General features: G+C 39.0%; 1 protein-coding gene across 2 annotated transcripts in view; it reads left to right on the top strand.

Moving 5' to 3' along the window:
- The window catches only part of kif4 (kinesin family member 4), a 63,311-nt gene extending 42,971 nt beyond the window's left edge, over window positions 1-20,340 (top strand). For both annotated transcript variants that reach the window (XM_048605472.1, XM_048605473.1), the window contains exons 22-31: window positions 108-205; window positions 1,710-1,839; window positions 2,577-2,747; window positions 6,136-6,234; window positions 6,483-6,560; window positions 9,224-9,328; window positions 13,181-13,336; window positions 14,125-14,238; window positions 15,486-15,599; window positions 18,930-20,340. In XM_048605472.1, coding sequence (XP_048461429.1) covers window positions 108-205; window positions 1,710-1,839; window positions 2,577-2,747; window positions 6,136-6,234; window positions 6,483-6,560; window positions 9,224-9,328; window positions 13,181-13,336; window positions 14,125-14,238; window positions 15,486-15,599; window positions 18,930-19,103 — 1,239 coding nt within the window. In that variant the 3' untranslated portion in view covers window positions 19,104-20,340. The remainder of the gene's footprint in view (window positions 1-107; window positions 206-1,709; window positions 1,840-2,576; window positions 2,748-6,135; window positions 6,235-6,482; window positions 6,561-9,223; window positions 9,329-13,180; window positions 13,337-14,124; window positions 14,239-15,485; window positions 15,600-18,929) is intronic.
- Window positions 20,341-22,034: the final 1,694 nt, after the last annotated feature.

Here is a 22,034-nt window from a genome sequence, read left to right as displayed (position 1 = left end):
TGATTTTTCTCTATCATTCAGAACTTTTCAAGTCTTGGCTGCAATCATAACTTTCCACCCCAATCTTTCTCCAGATTGTTTGTATGTTTGTTTTCCTCTTTTTGCAGCGTCGAACTTTTACATTGACTGAGTTAATGAAAACCACTGAACAGGATCCATCTATAAACAAGCAAATTGAAAGTGTCGAGACTGAAATAGAACTCAGGTAATTGGGAAGTGAATAGTGTTTGTTCTGACGCCTGCATTTGGCATGGTTTTGACTTCTGCTACATTTCTTAATGTGTTTTCTTGAGCCATATTTAAAATGTAATGTTTATAATATTTTAAGTTCTAGGAATTGACAGAATACAGAATAAGATTAAATTTTAACTTCTTATAGAATTCATAAAGTTGGCCACAAGCTTGAATATATTTATGTTCTTGTTAACTATTTTGTGCCTTGTTCTTGGAGGGGTGGCAATGAAGCTGGAGGGAGGGATGAAGTTGCAAACCCTTAAGGATTTTTCTTGTTTTCTATTTAGAACCTCTGTCTCTTGTATTTTGCTTTTATATAGTAACATAACTAAAATGATAATTACTTTGAAATTCTTCCTCCCAGTCACTGTCTACAGAATTCTTGTTGCTGTTTTTATTTGGGGGAAAAGGCAGCTGTGTTCATCAGGCAAGCCTAGATCAGCAATTTATGTAACACACTGAACTTGCTGGTTTCTCCAAGTGTGGACTTTTTTTCCTGAGAATCTCTACCCAAAACTAGAATTTTATGCAACAAGCAATAATTTCCTGGCTTGTCTGTAATCAAAATTACATTGTATCTTGTATCTACAAAGTTGCACTTGGGTATCTTAACTGTTTGAAGTGTTCTTTGAAATGAAGGGTAGGCTTCTTGGAGCACTTGCTGCTCTGAATTAATTTAGCAAATGATTTTCTTAAATCAAAATATTGCATTCACTAAGTAGATTTATTTATAACCTTGCTACCTTTGAATGCTTTGTAATGGCTAGTTGCACGTATTCTTGCACAATCAACATATGTCTTAAGGTCAAACACAAATGTGGTCGCTGCAGTTTATGCTCTATCCAGAGATGTCTACATATTTTATTTTGAAGCAAAGTTGCCAATTTTTTTTAAAATTATTTTTGCATTTATTCAGCATGGTTTCAAGTACTGTGAATAGTGCTGTTTTGAACAGCCATATATTGTATAATTGTTCAGTCAGAATTTAGTTGACAGCTTGCCCTTGATACCAATTCCAAAGTTTGCTAAGTAATATTTTGACCTAGAAAAAATTTGGTGAGAGTATGTTGGATCAAAATCTACTGTCAGTCTACTGCTGTCTTTTAAACTACCCTTCTTGACCTAGTGTTTTCATATTTGTCAACATTGCACCATCTAGACTTTTTGTAATCTTGTGGCTTTTTGAAGCCAAAACATTTGAGGGCAGATTTTCAGAATTTCTATAATGCAAATTAAAAGTGAAGCAAATCTTTGAGTGGTTTTCCTCCTTGTGGTGCCTGAGCTGTAGTCTGGGCCTGATGAGGATTGCTTGATTGGCTTGTTAGAGCATTTTTTTTAAGTAAAAAAATTAGTCATGAATTTAGAAGTTGTCTTTGTATTTTTCTTGTAAAAGTACACAACGAAAAGTCATTCAATCCAAACAACTGAAACTATGTAGAGCAATTCTTGTATATTCAGTTGCCTTTTATTTCTAGGAGTGCTCAAATTGCTGACCTTCAACAGAAATTGATGGATGCAGACAATGAAGAAAGGTTGAAGCATCGTTGGGAAACCATTGCTACTATTGTGGAGGCTAAATGTGGACTAAAATGGCTAATGGGAGAGGTAAGGAATTAATAAAGTTGACTCTGTGCTAGTCCTACTTGCCATGATTAGGACTTTGTAGAATCAGAAGTGCAAATAAATTTGACTGGAAGGGCAGTGCATGTTTGTATTGGAAAAAGAAAAAATGTTATACTGAGTCTCTGCCTGAAAAGAGCTATTTTTATATTTGCAAATAAGGGACCTAACTTCTGCTTGTTGCATCCACTGACTGCCTCACGGCAAAATCAGTCTAAGAGCAGGCTGCTGCTTTTGACTATACTTAAAGGATTTCTCATCTCTACCATTTACCACTTATGCTCATTATGTCATCACAAATTTATGATATTGGACCCATATATAGCAGTTGCGAAGAAATCAGCATGCCAACCTTTGGGCAACTGGCTTTCAGCAATATGAGCTTGATGTTAATGTAGCTCAAAGTCTAATATCTTGGCTCTCACTGCTCGGAGCAGGGATCCCATTCTGCATATGGACACAAACAAATGTCTGAATCTCCTAACCTATTGTGATTGAAGACCAGGTGGATGAAATAATGTCTTGATGTTCCTGACTACTTTCCATGTTTCGAATTTTCCATGATCCAGCATGAGAACAAGACTTCTAAACCAGCTTTTTAATTTTAAAAGTAGCCAAAATGTTGCAAAAGTTTATATCAATGTTACACTTGCTGCAATTGTAACTAGTGATTCCTTTGTTCTTTTAATAAGGAAATCATGACTTTTTTTTTCTTTTTAAAGCTGGTGTCAAGTAAAGTATCACATAGTAAACTGGAAAGTGAATTCAATCAGGCAAAAACTGACAATGCAGAGTTGCACAAGACGCTAATTGAAGAACAAACACGAATTGCTGAAATGGAGACTGACCATCAGCAGCAGCTGCTAGATCAAGAACAGCAGCACCAAGATAAGGTTAACATGCCATTCTCACAGTTTCAACTTTATTTTCCCCTAATTTGAGTGCTTAGTTTTTTAATTCCCCAGTTGGTGCTGGGCTGTAGTTGGCCACTGGCTATCTGACAATCTACTATTGATGTAGAAGGTTTTGGGTTCCTGGGTAGACTGTCCAAAATGTAGAGGCATTGAATATTGCATTTATTGTGTAAAATACTTTGTGTACAAGTTGCAACTTGTGGGTGAACTTAAAGTTAAAATGAGACGAAACATTGCAGTTTGAAGAATTGATCATTCTCCTTAATGAAATATCAGTGTGCTGCTTTAGTGTAACTCCAAAGATTAAGTAGAACAGTACAGACCTATACCTGAGAATAGGTTATTTTGTCTTTTTGGTTTTTTTAGTGACTGAGTCTATAGATTATCACTGCTCACCAGGCTGGCAGTGGGTTGCGTTCTTGAACCACTCCAGTGAGTCTGGTGAAGATACTCCACAATACCACTGAATAGGAAGTTACAGAACTTCAATCCAGCTATGGTCAAGAACAGCAAAGTGTCCATGACAGGATTGTGCTTTTTTTTTGATTTTGGAGCTTGTAACACCTCCCCAGATATGCAAATGTCAGTTGACATGTGACACTAGTGCATCACCCTGCAATCTTGCAGGGGCTAAGCACTTAAGTTAGTCAATGGGGTGCCCTTCAGGTAACTTTTTTTTTAATTGGTTTGTATCCATCCATGACACTGTTCTTGGGGCAGCATCTATTCGCACAATTGAAGCATGTTCCATCACGCTCCTGACCTATGCCGCCTTCATCTAGAAGGTCCATTTTGACAAGGTCCCACATAGGAGTCTTTAGGAAGGTTAAAGCACATGGAATTCTGAAACTTGGCAAGATGGATCAGAAACTGGCTTAGGAATAGGACACACAGGATAGTTGTATAAAGCTGTTAGTGACTGCAGGCCAGTGTCCAGCGTAGGTGAAAATGTGGTGGAGAATGTTCAGCAAGTTTTCAGATGATACCAAGATTGGTAGCGTGGTTATTAGTAATGAAGATGGTTGTAGATTGCAGGAAGGTGATACAGATGGGTTGGTCAGAGCAGTGGCAAATGGCATTTAACCCTGATGGGTGTGATGTGATGCTTGGGAGGAAATGAGGAAGTATTTAATAAACAGAAGGACATTGTGTAGCTCAGGGGAGCAGAGGGTTCTCCAGGTAATTATTCACAGATCCCTGAATTCAGCAGAGCATGTGAATAGGATAGTTAAGGTGGCATATGAGGCACTTGTTTTCATCAATCATAGCATAGAGTATAAGAGCAAAGAGTTAATGTTGGAATTGTATGGAATGTTGGTTACTCCACAGCTGGAGTACTAGTGCACTTCTGATCGCCTGACTACAGGAAGCTTGTGATAGCACTAGAGAAGGTTCACCAGGATGTTGCCTATAAGGAGAAACTAGATAAGCTTTGGTTTGTTTTCTTTAGAGCAGCAAAGATTGAGGGAGGGACATGATTGTGGGGTACAGACAGTGAATAGAGGGTAGCTGTTCCCCTTGGTTGAGGGGTCAGTTATGAAGTGGCACACCTTTTTTAGGCTAAGGGGCAGGAGATGCAGAGGAAATTTGAGAAACAAATTCACTAAAATGTGGTAGGAAGATGGAATGCACTACTTGGAAAGGAATTGGAGGCTGGAAACCTTAACATTTTAAAACAAAAATTGGATGAGCACTTGATGTAACATTTTGAGGATATGGGATAAGTGTAGGAAATTGAGATTAACACTCCTTTAGTGGTAGTTATTTCGCTACAGACATAATGGGCTGAAGGGCCTTTTCTGCTCTGTATGACTCTGATAATTGGAGGGTGAGCAGGTGCACCTCACTCTGCTGAATTCAAGACTCTCTTGCCTTTAGTTGCCACAGTTTTAATGTCATTGATTTAGTCCAGGATATTGACACTGGGAGCTTTAGGGTCCTGACATCAAATATAATCAATTAACATTTCTTGTGTTGAAGTTCATAATCCTTTTGTATAGTGCAGGTGTTACTTGCACAAATCCATGCATGCCTGAATGTAGTCCAGGTTTTTGGCTTCAAACTGCATTGTAAATCATCCCCACTTGATGTGAGGCTGGCAGTGATATCTTTTGAAGAAGCTAAAGGTAATTTAAGCCTAGAAAAGTGCTCCTCAAAGACATACAATAGTGATATCAGGCCTATCACTTTTGGATTCCTGATCTCAACCCAAATAGTGGCATCCAAAATATCCGTTAAATAGGGAGAATTAGTGTAATGCTGTCATTTGACACAATCTTAGTTGGGCTAGCCTTATATAGTTACTTGTAAGAACCTTGGAATTCTGTTTAGCAGCTGTCTTTAACTGTTTCTGCCCATCTGAGCTACACGAGTGTGATGGAATACTCTTCACCTTGCCTTGGTGAACACAACTCTAAATTGTCAAAATTTGACAATCAAAATGAGGCAGCCTGCTTGAAAGGCATCCCTATTGCCATCTTTAAATATTGTGTACCTATCTGTAAAATGCACTGCAGTAATTTGCTAAATCTCCTCCTTTCAAATGCCCCTTCCAACCCATGTCTACCACCTAGAAAACGAAAACAAATGCACCCAGAAGCATATACACTTGGTTAGCTGCAAATTCCCTGACCCTTCATGAAGGCACATGCCATCCTAACTTGGAGCTGTGTTATCATTCCTTCATTGGGTCAAAATGCTGGAATTTCCTCCGTATTAATACTGTGGGTATACCCACATCACATGTACTGCAGTAATTGAAGTGGCTCACTTTGATGGGCAGTAAAGTTTTTGAAAAATCACCTAGCAGATTTGTTTCGCAAACTTGTGTGGATTGTTTGTTTCTTTCCCCACTGGTAACTGACCTCTAACAACCCAATATTATTTTTTTTATCTGGAACCAAAGCCATCTCTTCTACTCTTAGTGTAACATTTCTTGTATTTGCATTGAATTACCCCATAAAATGACGACAAGTAAATATATCTTCATCTAATTGACACTGGATGCAAATGATCCACTTTTCAAGGGACTAAGTCCCCAATTTGTCTTCAGATTTGTCTTCAGAACCGAACCCCACTCCCCACTATCTTCCCCCCCCCCCCCCCCTGCATTTTTTTAAAATGGGGTGGGGAATGAGGGAGTACAAGAATAGTGTTGAACACCATTAAACTTCTCGGATGCAAATACTCCTGTTCACGGTAGCTGAATGGGAAAAATTCTTACCTGAATAAGCTGTACAACCAAAAAACTGAATTGACTAGAATCCTGATTCTAGTATTTGGATGACTAAGGTGAATTGATGGCTATTTAAAACTTCCATTGGTGTGTTTGTTTTTTTTTAAACTGATTCTGATTTTGCTTCCCAAGGTGCTTTATCTGCTCAGCCAGTTGCAACAAAGCTCTAACCTACAAAAGGAGTCGGCTCCTGATCAAGAGTCTCAGCTTGTGGAAAGGCTGAAGTTCCAAGTAAGTCTATCAAAATCTCTCATGTCTTCATTTGAATTATCCTGATTTTGTGCATATGTGCTATCTTTTCCGCATGTTAAGATCGTTCTGACCCAGGTATTCACTAGTACTGTAATCTTCAATGTGGCAGTCAGCATTTTGATGACTTTGTGTTATAAATTATGGAAGAGAAGGAAACTGGAATGACAGCCACTGTTTTTGTGATTCGATGTATTGAGAACTTTAAACTTTTTTTTACAATCTGACAGGATGAGGAAATCAAAAAGATGAAAGAGCTAAGTGAAAGGAATCAGCAGCTGATGGAAGAGAATGAAACTTATAAGCAGGTATGCAAATAGTGGTTGCAGTAATCTAGATTAGAGAGAAACTAATTCAGAAATTGTTGGGAAAAGCTCAGCGGGTCTGGCAGCATCTGTGGAGAGAAAACAGAGTTAACATTGAGTCCTGTGAGCCGCCTTTGGAACTGGACCTGAACATTAACTCTGCTTTCTCTCCACAGATGTTGCCAGACATGCTGTGCTTTGAGCAATTTGTTTCCTTTTATTTCCAGAATCTGCATTTTTTTTTTTTTTTTTTTTTTTTTTTTGTCTAGTGTGGACAGAAATAGGGGAAATAAAAATAGACGTATTAAGATACAATTTATAGTGTGGCAGCTTGACATTGTCTTCTTCCTAGAGTACTTTGATATTTCCTCTTGGGTTTTCTTTAAGGAAGGATGTTAAAGCTGTGGAGAGTGCAAAAGAGATTTACTAGAATAATTACTCCTTGTATCCAACATTCTTCATTCCTAGTATCAGAGATTAGCTTTATTCTCCTTGGAGCAGAGAAGATGAAGAGGTGACCTTTATTGAGGTGTTCAAAGTTATCAACAATTTTGACAGGGTGAAGAGAATATTCCATTTCCAGTAGTTGGTCTGCCAGTAACTAGGGGGTCTCCATTTCGAGATTGTCAGCAAGAGAGCTAGGAGTGGGTTGAAAGAGCTTTCAAAAGAAAGCTGTATAAGTATTTGAAAGTGGTGACCTTGTGGACTTGTATTGTGATTATAAGGTAATAATTTTTGACTGGCTGAAAACCAAGTGAAGATTTCTTAACTTATTAAGAATCCCGACAGTGTGGAAACAGACCACTCAGCCCAACAAGTCCACACTGCCCCTCCGAAGAGCATCCCACCCCTGATTTTCCCATGTCTAACCCACCTAACCTAAACATCCCTAGGCACTATGGGCAATTTAGCATAGCCGATCCACCTACCCTGCACAAGAGGGAACCCACACAGACAGTTGCCCGAGGATGGAATTGAACCCAAGTCCCTGGTGCTGTGAGGCAGCAGTGCTAACTGCTGAGCCACGTGCTGCCCTATGTTTTTAATTTCATACCAGAGATTGGGGGGAAAAAAAAATTTTTGTCGTGGTTTTTTTTTTTTTGTTTTTTTTTGTTTTCAACCCAGCAGTAAATTGAAGGAATGTACTCAGAACCTTCCTCTTCCACTTCTATTTCCATCACCCCCGCACCCCGCACCCCTTTCCTGCCCCACCATCAAGAGAATCTAACTATAGCCTTCTGGATTTCAATGGTGCTATCAGAATTCCACCACCAGCAAATTGGTCTAAGCTCCTCCACCTTTTTCCAATTCACTTCCTTCACTGCTGCCTCACTGTGGCAGCAGTGTGTACCATCTAGATGATGCACTGCAGTGACACACTCATTAAGACATTTTTGATAGAGGAAACAGGTTTGTTAGATGCTATCAGCTAGAAAGTCAAGCAAGGCAGCAGATGTGTGGAGGCAGGATCATCTGCAAACTCCCCCTTCAAGCTGCATCATTCTAACTTTGAACTATCGCTGGGTTATAATCCTAGAACACCCTCTTCCTAACAGCACTCTATGTATGAGAATCCAACTAAGTACTGAGACTTAGCCCTATGGCTATCTTTGCCCTTAGCCAGGTTGTTCCAGCCGGAACACTGGGAATTTGCCTGGCAATATGAAAAATGTCTAGGTGATGTGCACAAAAAGCAAGAAAAATTCAACCTGATCAGTTACTACCATATCAGTCTAGTCTTCAGCAAATTGGTGCAACACTTGCTCAACCTCTCTGCTCTGTTTGTCTGCTCCCAAGGTCACACTGTTGCTGCATGCATTTTAACATTGGTCCAAAATGAACTTAAGATGAGAAGCATTCATTCGTGGATCATTTACTTCAGGAGTTCCTCCAGAGTAGCATCTCTGGTCCAGCACTCATCAGCTGCTTCACCAAAAACCTTCCTTTATGACATCTGAAGTGGGAATATTCACTAAAATATTTAGCGCCACACTCAAATCACACAGAGATCCAGTGTCTGTACACAGCAAGAACTGGGCAGCTTCCAGGTTTGGGCCAATATGTGGCAATTAACATTGCTTGGCACTTGAGGCACAATGACCAACTCAATCCAGAATCCAACCATCTGCCCTTGCCATCAATGGCATTATTATCATTGCAGAGTCTGACCACTTAACTTCCTAGTCTTTACTATAAAAGATGGAAAGGCAGAGATCCAGGGTCATCAGAAATTATTGAAATGATCTTTTTGTTTTTGAAAAATGGAATTGCAGAAATAGGATGGATAGACATTTTATGAAAACTTGGTTGTAGATGTCTCTACATATTTTGGTCTAACAGATGTTTAGGATCTCAAGTTTCGAAGTTGTATGTTAAACTTGTAACCTGTTGGTGTAGGCAGCAACTAGTAGTCAATTGTCACCCAGTTTTAGATTTGCCCGCAAAGTGGGACATATAAATGTGCAGCTCCTAATCTTGTAACTCACCACTGCTATCAATAAGTGTCTCTTTATAAAATTTTCTACTGTCTGGAAATGCTGCCTCTTCTGGTTGAGCAGATTCTGCTCAGTCAATCACCAAATGAGTGGTTCCCTAAACTGTGTAAAAACTTGATCTTAATTTATGTTGGTGTGCAAATTAGTTTTGGCTATATTTACTCTTTGCAGAAACTGAACCTGCTCCAATATACGACCAGTAAGTTGGGTGACAGCAACTTAATGAGCCTACCAACTGAGCCCTCATCTTCTCCCTTTGACTATGTCCCTCCCAAGGTAAGGAAGGATAGTTTTAATCAATTGTTCAGACATATTCCCACTGGTTGTTCTAAGCTGCATGGCTGAGCCTCTGAGGTGCCAACTAATTGACTTTCAGTTCTGGAAGTTTCTGTTGCACCCAGATCTCGGGTTTGTGCAGAGATGATATAAAATTCAGTGAAATGTAATGTATTGGTTCCTTCAATATTCAAATATCTATCTCTGCCTTTTAAAATTTGAGTATCTACAAATGTCTGCGCAAGACAATTCCAAAAGATTCTTAACATTAAGTGACAGTAGATTAAATTCCCGGAATAGTGTCATTCGGAAGTATTTGCCCCAAATGGACTGCAAGAAGACAGCTTGCCATTCCACCCCTTCGAGGTGGCCAATATGTGCTTGCTCAACCAATGATGCCCACATTGGGTGAATTGAAAGAAAAGTAGTGCCGTACAATTAATGTATCTACAGATGACTGTGTAGATGCTGAAAATCTGAAATAACAAAATGATGTAAGTTCTTTGCAAGGTCTAGGCCTGAAACGTCAGCCTTCCTGCTCCTATGATGCTGCTTGGCCTGCTGTGTTCATCCAGATCTACACCTTGTTATCTAAGTTCTTAGCAAGTTAGTTTCTCTCCACAGAAGCAGCCCTAAGTTCAGATTACTCATCTTTTTGATCAGAACAGAGGAAAAGTGAAAACATAATTGGCTATTATCCCACACTTCATTCAGGACCCAAGGAAAGTCTGCTGGGGTAAACGAGATGAATTGGTCTTCTGGAGCCAAAGGGAATGGTGATAGCATAAGAAAAACATACAAACCTGCTTAAAAGACTTTTTTAAGCTTTTTTTTTTGTTGACTTGCTTTACATTTTGGGGGGAATAAATTAAGTTTTCTTTTATCTCGCTCTCATAAAACCATTCTCCATATCATTCAAGGGGCAAACCAACATCAACTCAACATAAGAGGAGAGTGCTGATTGGTTGGCAAGTGAATTTTGATTAAAAAATGTTGCCATGGAGAATTAATGTTGATTGATCATTAACTGCCAGGCTTTGGCTAAATTTTTAGATCAGGCAGGTTGATCCGAGTTAGGATTTTTTGTTTAGCCTGAGAAAAGAACCAGTGAATGAGTACACCCACTTCAAGTCAAATTAATGACATGTATTTTCATTCTGTCTGTGAAGAGCAGGGTCCTGTAAATTAATCTGCAGCATCCAGTACATGCAAGTACAGCTCAAGTCCCTAATTTGGTTGTCAGTGGAACTCGACATGTGGGAGTATCGTACAAATGTCCATTTGCAGGATCAAATCTAATGTTAGACTGTTTGTTTCCGAAGCATGGATTGGTTGGTTATGGTCAGTACCTTGTGAACAGGCCAAGAAACGTGCTATCTCTGATACAATCTCCAAGACTTGGGGAGTTTGGGGAGACAGCCTACGTGCCCAGCATTGTGCTGTCCCCGATATTCGTATAGCACACCTAATCAATCAAGATTGGCAGAATATCTGTCATTTTCTTTGTCATCTCCTGGCTTTACTAAGGTATGCTGTTGATGAATATCACTTCTGCATTGTAGCAGCACGAAACTGCTAGATTCCCTTAAACTCTTAAGATACTTCACCCTTCCAGGGTAAGCGCACTCGTCTATGCAAGACAAAAAGCTTAAACGTAATGTCTCTTAAGCAATGATAGAGTTCTGTACTACCAAGTAACCAATAAATCTTTGTTTTTGTTTAAAAGCAATCAATGATGTGCTTGTATTAACTGAATTATTAATGCTAATCCTTGGAATTAATAATTATGCCATATAACTCAGCTTGAATTATATGGTGTGCCTTTTTCACTCCATCTTTCCAATTGTGTGAAGTGGACAATGCTATTGCAGTTTCTCAGTAAAAAGAATAATTGCCAAACTACTCCACTGCACAACAGTGGTTCTTGGATTTAGTTCATGGAGAATTTGTATCCCTTGTGCGTAAATGATAAGAAGTTCATGATGTCATCTCTTCTAACCAATTACTGATTAAAATGGTACATGGCAATTCAAAGTTTTGGCAAATATCTGTAGCTTGGGTTGTGGGTGAGACTGTTGACTTGCTCTCCGAGCTGGCTTATTCTCGTTTTAGACGTTTTGTCACTATGCTAGGTGACATCATCAGTGGAACCTCCAATTGAAGTGGTGTTATTCTACTCCGCTTGGAATTTATACTGTCCGGTCCGTTATGGTGAGTAGTGTCATTTCCGGTTTCGATCTGTATTGGTTTGTGAATGGCGTCCAATTCTATGTTTGATTGCATTATGGATGGAGAACCATGCCTGTAGGAATTCCTGTGTGTGTCTGTTTGGCTTGGGCTACTGTGGTTACCTTGTTCCAGTTAAACTGATGGCCTTCATTGTCCGAGAGTACCGATATTAAGGATAGTTCGTGCTGTTTTTGCTGGTTGATGTTCATGTATTCGGGTGGCTAGTTTCCATCCTGTCTGTTTGAAGTGATGTTTGTGGCAGTCTTTGCATGGTATTTTGTAAATCATGTTGGTTCTGCATGTTGTGGAAATGGAAATGGAACTAGAACCACCACCAGCACAACCCCCCCATTCCACCACCAACTCTCCCACCCCACCCCACCCCATTCAACCTAAACTTTGGATTCCGTACATAGACGACACACTTGTCGATATTAAATGCAGCAAATTAGAGCCCCACCACCACCTCAACAGCGTATTCCATCCCTGTGAATTCAAGGGAAAACAATTAACTCCCATTTCTGGATGTTACAGTTGACCTCATGCCCGACAGGAAGTTCCAAACCTCTATACAGAAAAGCAACCCATACTGATCAAATCCTCAACTTCCACAGCAACCACCCCAACATTCACAAACAAAGCTGCATTAGGACATTATTTAAACAGGCCATGACACATTGCAACGCCCGGAACTACACAGGAAAGAGGAAGTGCACCTGTACAAAATCCTCACTATAAAAGGATATCCCTGCAACTTTATCCACAGATGCCTACTAAACAGATAACAGGAAGACACAGTACACCCTAACACACTGCCCTACATCAAGAATGTATCAGAACTGACAACAGAACTCCTAAGACCACGAGGAATCGTGGTGGCCCACAAACCCACAGCCTCTCTATGACGAATACTTACAAGGTTTAAAGACCCCATTCCCACAACATGTAGAACCAACGTGGTTTACAAAATACCATGCAAAGACTGCCACAAACATTACTTCAGACAGATAGGAACGAAACTAGTTATCAGAATACGTGAACATCAATTAGCAGCAAAACGGCACGACGAACTCTCCTTAGTATTGGTACACTCGGACAATGAAGGCCGTCAGCTTAACTGGGATAAGGTAACCATAGTAGCCCAAGCCAAACATACACGGGAATTCCTAGAGGCATGGTTCTCCATCCATAATGCAATCAACAAACACATATGGGTTTGTGTAGAATTGGACCCCATACAGATCAAAACTGGAAATGATACTACTCACCATAATGGACCAAACAATATAAATTCCAAGTGGAGTAGAACAACACCGCTTCATCGGAGGCTCCACTGATGTCACCTAGCATGGTGACAAAATGTCTGAACGAGAACAAGCCAGCTTGGCGAGCAAGTCAACAACTAGTACATGGCCATGTTCTCCTCTTGATTTTAAAGAACATTTTCAGGGGTCTGGTTCCAGCTGAGCTGTTATAATCATCGTCGTTAGAGATGTACAGCATAGAAACAGACTCTTTGGTCCAACTCGTCCATACTGACTCCGATATCCTCCATTAATCACATCCCATCATTAGGCTTAGTTATTCTTTTGTTGTTACTCATCTACCTCTTTTATTTTCTAGCCAAAAAACAGGAGGAAGACTACTGCAAAGCCACACATGATGACACCACGTGTGAGTCTGGAAGAGCTATTATCTGACTCTGATTCTAATGGTGATGCTGAAGATGATGATTGGGTCCCCAGTAAAATGAAAGAAAACAAGAGAGCCAATTCAGGGGTGTGTTTTGTGCATAAATCTAATCCGTTTCCAATTTAACTGTTCACGTGTCAGGAAAATCTACTTCCATGGTCCAACAAAAGCTGAGAAACATTTTAAGTACTGTACTATCTTTAAAAGAGCAACAGAAGACATCCTGTTACTGTGCCTATTAAGTAGGAAATGAGGGTGAAGGTAGCTGAAAGTTTGAGGGAGCGAAAGTAGAAGAGTAGGGGATGAGGGAGCAGGGAGAAGTGGGGGTTGTGAAAGTGACAGATTTATTGTCTACTGATCAGATTGAAACCATCCTGAATGGGAGATAAACCCTCTGGAAATCCAGTGATATCTACTCCATATGAAGTGTTTTTAGTACCAAACTTGGAGCCCTATGCTGCAAGTGAATGTCCTTGTGGAAGGCAACTGAGTGAACTGTATACAGTGCACTGTCCAGGATTACCCAGGGGTGTGGTTAAAAACAAATTACGGTTTAGTATGGTGTGTGGCACTAAATGATTCTCCCCACAACACAAGAATATGTGGACTGCTAATCGATACACATACCCATTATTGACAAGCATCTTGACTGACTTTGCTGGTTGATGGACTGCCTAATTATTGTGCTGAGGCAGTAAGTTTGCATGGTTCACTGATAGCAGTAATTAATTAAAACTTGACTTAATGTATGTGACGTCAATGGAAGTAGAAATCAAAATGAAAATACAATTAGTTGATGCTTAGTCACTTTATAACATTAACTCCACGCTGCAAAGTTCTGAGCATTTTGAGTAAATTTTCTTCTTTTCCTCTAGTGTTCCTGCAAAGGTCGTTGTGCTAACAAACAGTGCAAATGCAGGAAGAATAAAATGGATTGTGGTGACCACTGCAAATGCATTGCTAATCATTGTCACAATCGAGTCAATGTGGTGAGACTTCAGCTTTTAGTTTTAAAATATTTCTTGAAATTCATTGAAATTAAGGAGAGAAGAGCTACTGACTTCATAATCATTTGGTTTTTTTGTATTATTTTCAGCCATCTTGAGAAGTTACTTTCAAATTAAATGGCGCAGTTTTGGGTTTTTCTACTATTTCTATTCTAATTTCTTCCACAGTCATCTTGGTTTTGGACACTTGTTCTGAAATTTTTTTTGACTGGTAGCATTTCAGATGACTTTGTCACTTGAACATTGTTCATCTTGCAGTCATCTGCTTTACTAAAGTAAACTGACACAAATAGGAAGGGTATGGTCTATTTGAGAGCCATAAAATCCAGCCTTCAGCTTGTTCTTTGTAGGTTGTCAGCCTGCTAGCTAATCCTTATACTTTTAATTTCTATTATTAGGTATGTCATCTCAATTGTCTCAACCTCTGATTTTTGCTTGTCGTTTTAGTAACTAGTTTGGTAGCATGATATTGGGTGCTTAGTCAATGGGCAGTGGTTTGGGCTTTTTTTTTCAATAATTACAAGCTATGATTTGTAAATTCTCCTTTATGAAGAAAACTTTTGTAATTTCTCAAGCAAAGTCCCAAAGGTGATGTAAAAGAGGTCCTCTTTCAAGCTAAGCATAGAAGCGAAGATTATGTTTGTCTTCAAATGAGCAACATGATTTTAATTACTTGGATTTGCATTGTTTTAACTCCAGTACAAGCATAAAACTTCCTGTTAGTGGTTGCACCAACTAATGGTTTAGTGTGCCAGCAGCAATTGCATGTCTTTTTTAATATTAAAATTTTATGGAATGCTTTAATCCTCCATATGGGCTCACATTCTTATCCAATTCAGAGCAGTCCTGTTTTCAACTGCAATTAAATGAACTGAAGCAGCCTGTAGATCAATAGTCTGCACATCTTGATATGATCTTTGCTTAGACTTTGGTAAAGGTGTGACCTCCAACCTAGTGAACTGAACTGACTTGTGTAGGAAATCTAATCAGTCAGATGTAGAGCTTTAAGTACTGTAGAAAATATAGTTTTATTTTGTCATGAGTGTCTCAATTTAAATCATTTGAGGGAGCAGAATATCATAAAATCCTAAAGAGAACTGTTTTAATGCAAATGAATATTCAACTTGAGGGCCATAATCTAATTAGTCGTCAAATGTCCCAATGATTAGAAATACCTCCCAGTTTTTCTTTATAACTAAACTTCCTTTCCTCCTTTTTTGTTTTTTAAGCAACAAGATGATGTGTTTACTGAAAATGGATCAGATGGCTCATTTAAACTAGATGATCCCACTGAATCAGAGTCTCGCTTCTTTGAGCCTCTCAGCATCACCTCTACTGATAAGGTATTTCCTAATTCACTGAAATTTTATAAACTATAATGGGGGAGGGAAATAGATTGTACTTCTAGTGTTAAATATTTTTGGCAACTATTATAACATTGTGTTCCTAGAGTTAGTATATAAAGGGAGTCCAGCGGCATAAGTTTTTAAGGTGGGAGGGAAAAGATGGGAAAAGCACCTGAGGGTTTGTGTGTTTGTGTGCCTCTGCCAGAGGGGGCTGGTGCAATAGCAACACTTAGAAGGCATTTGGATGGGTATATGAATAGGAAGGGTTCAGAGCGATATGTCCCATCTACCAGCATTTGGGCTAGATCAGATTATGATGTCTGGATTGGAGGTGAGCAGCAAAGCAGCCACTCAGTGTGCATTTTGATCTCTCCAATGTAAAGGAGACTGCATTGCAAGCAGTGAATACCGTAGACTAGATTGAAAGAAATACAAATAAAATGCTGTTTACCTTGAAAGTGTGTTTGGGGCCTTGAGGAGGAAGAAGGTGAATGGATATGAGTTTGCACCTTCTGTGACTTTTCTTTATTAACATTATAGGAAGGTATTACATAGGAGTAAGGAAGTATTAGGAGTGATGAAGTGGATCAGGATGTCAAGAAGGGAATGGTTCTTGTGGAATCCTGATGTTTGGTGGTAGCAGCCTGCTGAAGGTGTCAAAAATGTCAGAGGATGTTCCTTTTTTGAATGTAGAGATGAGTGGGTGGAAGTTCAGTGTAATTTTATTGTGTCAGATGCTTTGTATCTACAAACTTCTTGATCAAGCCTTCTTGATCAAGAAGTGGAAAATGCCACAAATAAAAACAGAAGTTGCTGGAAAAGCTCAGCAGGTCTGGTAGCACCTATAGAGAAATCAGAGCTAATGTTTTCAGGTCTGGTGACCCTTCCTCAGAACTGGAATCTGAAACGTTTACTCTTTCTCTTCACATGCTGCCAGACCCGCTGAACTTTTCCAGCAACTTCTGTTTTTGTTTCTGATTTACTGATTTATGTTACTTGCCACTTTCAGCCCAAGTCTTCATGTTGTCCAGCTATGGACGGACATTTTTAATGGAAAATGCCACTTGTTTTCAATAAAAGCTTCAATGGGATAAGTCTCTATTGCAATACCAACTTTAAATGGACATACCAAGATACTTCACAAAAGCATTATAAAGCAAAACTTTCATGGTGCCACAATTATTAGGCATCCTGGGCAAAGGAAGAGATTTTGACAGCTTTGAAGTAAGAAAGAGCAGAAGTATAGGGAGCTGAAACTTTTGTGCCGGAAGTGAGGAGGCTGCAGTGGATTTTGAATTGAGGATGAGAATTCTAAAATGTTGAACCAGGAGACAGGTCAACAAGCTTTTCTTCAATTTGTGGGATGTGGGTAGTGCTTGCTAGGTGAGCGTTCATTGTTGATTCTCTAATTGCCCTCAAAGGTGGTGGAGAGCTGCTTTCTGAACTGCAGTCTGTGGAGAGTGATATCAGTGCTGTTCAGGATGAACTCCATTTTAATTCAGCGACAGTAACAGCAATATTCCAAGTTAGGATGTGTAGTATGGAAGGGAACTTGCAGATCCTTTTCCCATGTATCCACTGCTTTTGTCCCTCTAGTTGGTAGAAGTCACATTGTTTGAAAGTGCTGCCAAAAAGTCTTGGTGATTTATTGCAGTGTGTCTTTGTACGTGGTCCACACTACTGCCATTGTACTTTGAATAGAGTGACAATCAAACAAGTTGCTTTGTCTTTGTTGACAATTGACGAGTGTTCTTTAGCACTCCTGACTTCTACCTTGTTTTTTTGTAGCTGATGAGCTGGCATTGAGAAGATGGGAGTTTTCACCTCAGAAATCCTAGCTTTTGACCTGATCTGTAGCTATAGTATTCATGTGGCTTTTTCAGTTGAGTTTCTTATCCGAGGCATTCCTCAAGATGTCAGTTGTTTTTTAATACCACTAAATGGCAAGAGGAGATGATTAGGAGCAAAAATAGAAGTTGCTGGAAAAGCTCAGCAGGTCAGGAAGCATCTGTGAAGAAAAAAAATCAGTTAACATTCTGGTCTGGTGACCATGCCTCTGATTGATTTTGGTTTTTTTTTTGTTGTTAGTTGTCATTGCCTGGCATTTGTAACATGTATGTTACTTGCCACTTTCAGCCCAAGTCTTCATGTTGTCCAGCTATGGACGGACATAGACTGCTTCACTCTGAGGAGTCACAAATTGTGCTGAATATTTTGCACTCAATGACCATCTCTACTTCTAACTCAATTCTGTTTTCTCTTTCCATATATCCCACCAGACTGAATTTGTCCAGCATTTTCAATTTTTTGCAGATTTCCATCATCTGCAATACTTTTTTTGCTTTATCCTCACTTTGACATTTTAATAGAAGGACATATGTTTGAAGCAGCTAGAAATGGTCGGGCCTCTGACATGACACAGAGCAGTGGTATTTGACCTCCAACATCCACAATCTTCATGTGCAAGTTGTGAATCTCGACCAGAGGAGAGCTCTTCCACTCTCCTATATCTATTGACTCCAGATTTGCTAAAGCTCCTTGATACCGTGCTACACTGTCAAATGTTATATTGATGCCAAGGACAGCTACTCTTCCCTTCCCTTTCTTCCTTTGAATTCAGTTCTTTTTGTCTACTTTAATCATGAGTACACTGACAGGACAGTAATTGACTATATCAAATGTTGTCTATTCCATTTTTTATTTTTTTTTTTGAAAGGCTTCACAATGGTTTTGATGCAACAGAATGGTTTGCTAGGCCATTTCAGAGGGCAGTTCTGAGTCAAGTGAATTGTTTTGATCTGGATTTGCATGTAGACCAGACCATGTTGATGTCATTTGATGCAATCTGGTTCAGTTTTTAAAGCTGTAAAGGAAAGGGATGGCTTAAACAGCTAGATTTGACACTTAGTAGTCAGGTGGGTAGAAGAGTTAAAGTGGATGCTGCTGTTTTTGGGGGTTTTCCTGGATTGTGTTTTCCAGTGACATGACTTGGGTTGCACTCTGCACTTATGCACTTAGTGTTTATAACATTACCAGCAGCACTCCGAGTAGCTGCCAGTATCAACGATTACACAGATGTAACTCTGAAAAGAACAGTTTTCACTACCTCAGCTGCTTGGGAGGGGATGGTGGTGGGAGGTAAGTGGGATCAAAGAACAGTCTCAAAATGACTCCAGGTGGTGTCAGGAACAATGAATTTGTTGGCAATCTGGGTGCTGTTTCTGATCTGAAGTCCGGAGTTTCTTGTTTAATGGAAATGGTATTTGAAGAAAGTGTGCAGAGCAGTTTAGAGGGAAAATTACTAATCGCTACTCTTTTTTTTTTCAGGTTCTGATTGACATCACTGACATTGGAGACACAAAGCTGAAGCTAATTCGTAAACCACTGATGGAGACTGAAGATCCAAGCAGCTCAAATATCAAAAAGAAGAAGAAAACCCTTTTGAACTGTAATACCAGCTTCTTTACAGGATACCCTTCAATCCCTGAAGCACTAGAATAAGTACCTCTTTTTCTGTAAATAATTTAAATTGTGCTAGTTTGTTTTATTTGTTTGACTCCACCATTCCAGGAAGTGAATTCCTGTACTGTAACCTATGATTTTTCTTGGGACCACCATGATTGTCTTTGTCTTTTTATTCCTGTTTTCTCCTGTCTTTTTCTTTTTGCCATCTTAGTTATTTGTGTAATATCTAATAAACTGTCTAGAAATTAAACTATTTGATGTGGAAGAGTTGAGGGGGTGGGGGAAGAAACAATTGATTATCAAGAAGTGGAACATGAGTTTTTTTTCTCTCTCATTTTGCTGTTCTTGACCAGGGTGTGTTGAACAATTGCTCATAAGTTTGCATTCTGGTTACAAACCAGACTATAACTTGCGACACAGACAATTAGTGTTATTTTGACAGACCTTTTGGACATACATTTGTTTCTTCCACATTGGAAAATAGATTTAGCATTTTAATTTTTAACAATAGTGTACTATTCCAAGTATTGAGTCTATCTTGATAGTTTCCTTCATTGCAGGAAGGAAAAAAACATGGCATTTTTGTCACTCCAGCCCCCATCTGAATGTCTTGTATGGAAGAATGATGTAAATTTAAAATCTTTGCAATGTAGGCAATTTCTCATCTAATTATTCATAACAAAATGTGAAATTAATCAAATAGAAAATGACTAGAAATATGCAGTGAAGCAGGCCTCAAAGTACAAATTCACCACGAGCGGTGAAATAAAATGTTCAGGAATGACTAGTTTGAGACTTTTATAGTATTTAATTTTCTGATTTATGGATACTTAATTGTTCTGTCTGTGTGAGTGGTTCATTAGTAATTTTTGGAATACTAAACCAAATGTTTCAAATTTGTAATTACAGGAAAGTGATTTAAGTCAACACCATGATGCCATACCATCACCTCTCTTCACAGTTTAGTCAGGAACTGAGTTCCAAAAACATTTTAATAGTAAAGCTTGTGATCCATGTAGAAGTGTTAGCAAATTTTTTCTTTTTCTGGAAAAAGCTGAGAGACATGCTCCCTTTCTGTTGAGATTTGTTTTTTCTTCTATATGTAGTAAGTTTACAATACATGTACATGGAAGATGAGCTTTTTAAGAGAAATTTATTTCCACAAATATGACTGAATCTTCTATGGATATAGTTGTCTGTTTCCTGCACTCTTTTTTATTTTTTCCTTTTTTGATGTAGTTGATAAATAAAGAGAAGTGATTTAGAGTTCTGACTGGCTTCATATTTGCACATTTTTTAAATAGAAATGGGCATTTTAAGTATAACCTTGCAATTGATTTCACTAATGTTTTTTAAAGAAAAAAAAAATTTCTCTTTTGAAAGGGAAGCTGTCATTGCCCTTTCCGTATCATTGTGTTCAGATTGAGTTTGCAATGAAGCACATGCAATTTTTCAGCTAAGATACCTCCTCTGTTTCTGTTCACTTATTCTTGCACATAACTTTTTTTGCATTTATTTATTTTATGAAATTGAAATAGTTGCAATCCAAGTGACCTTGGTGTCTTGTTATGAATGATACTCTAATTTTGTTAGACATGCTTCAAGGCCAATAGAATGTTGAACTACATTACTTTTTTTGACTTAAATTCTACTTTTCTGGTTATGTTTACACTATTTTTGTAGTGCTTGCTCCAATTTACTGGGTGACTTGTGTATAAGACTATTAAAAAATATTTGACACTGCTCACATTGACCTTTTCCTACAACTTCCCCAGAACCCTTGATTCCCCAACTGATCATGCACCTAGCTCTTGGTCTTAAGTAACTTTGAGGACGCTGCCCCTATTGTTCTCTATGGGAATCTTTGGAACTCCTTGCCAATCCTCCTATTGGTCTCAAATTAGCACTCCTTTTATTCTGCAACCAAGCCCTGTTGTCCTAGACTCCCATGAAAGGAAACATCCCCTCAGCATTAGCCCCTTAAGAATCCTATGTTTCAATGAGGCATATCTATAATGGAAAACACATCTGCAGTCCTGCTACATCCAGTTAAAGGTAGTGAACAATGAAACAACTGCAGGAAGTAGCTCAACAACAATCCCCATCATCACTGATTAAAGTTTAGCCTATCAATGCAAAAGATAAGACTGAAGCATTCACAAAAATCTTCAGCTGGCGTTGCCAAATGGATGATCTATTGCAGCCTCCTCAATCTCCAGCATCACAAATGCCAGTCTTCAGCCAACTCTTCTAGATGATGGGAAGAAACTTTGAAGGCACTGGATATTGCAAAGGCAATGGTTCTGACACTATTCTGGTGATAATACTGAAGACTTGTGCTGTGACAACACTAGCCTATACCTGACAATGTGGAGAATTTTTTATGGCAAAACGAAGTTTATTCGTTTATGTACAACAGTTACTGAAGCATTTCTGTACACTCTCTTTGCCTATGAATAATAAGCAAACATGGGAATTTGACATTCTATGCAGTTGCAAGAAAACCCTAAAGTGTTTCTTTCTTAAAGACTTTATTTACATATACCTGAGGTATAGACAGGATCACCATTGTACTTTGGTAGAAAGACCTTGAATGATGGTCCTTGCCCAAAATGTGGAAAACTGCCCAGATATATCCTGTACCCAAGCTGGACAATCCACTGGGCCAATAACTGCTCCATTAGTCTACCCTCAATCTGGTTCAAAGTGGAGGGAGAGAACAGGGCTACATGTGATCTCTTGTCTGAAACCACTTTCTTTCTTTTGTTTTAGTTTTAGTTTTATTTCTGCTCTTTTGCTTTATTTTTCTTTTCTGTGGCACATTGGTTGGCAGCACTGGTATAGTAGCAAAACAAGGTGCATGTGTAGTGGTGGATGTGGCTTCAAGCAATAGGCGGCGACATTGAGAACATTCTTCTGGTGATCGGAGGCAGCAAGGACGTTCCCCTGTAACAGGAGGCCAGGGAC

This window comes from Rhincodon typus, chromosome 14 (genome assembly GCF_021869965.1).
Source record: "Rhincodon typus isolate 14 chromosome 14, sRhiTyp1.1, whole genome shotgun sequence".
NCBI classification, from domain to species: Eukaryota; Metazoa; Chordata; class Chondrichthyes; order Orectolobiformes; family Rhincodontidae; genus Rhincodon; species Rhincodon typus.
Note: the sequence above shows the minus strand (reverse complement) of the source record. Positions and strands in the feature narration are given on the sequence as shown.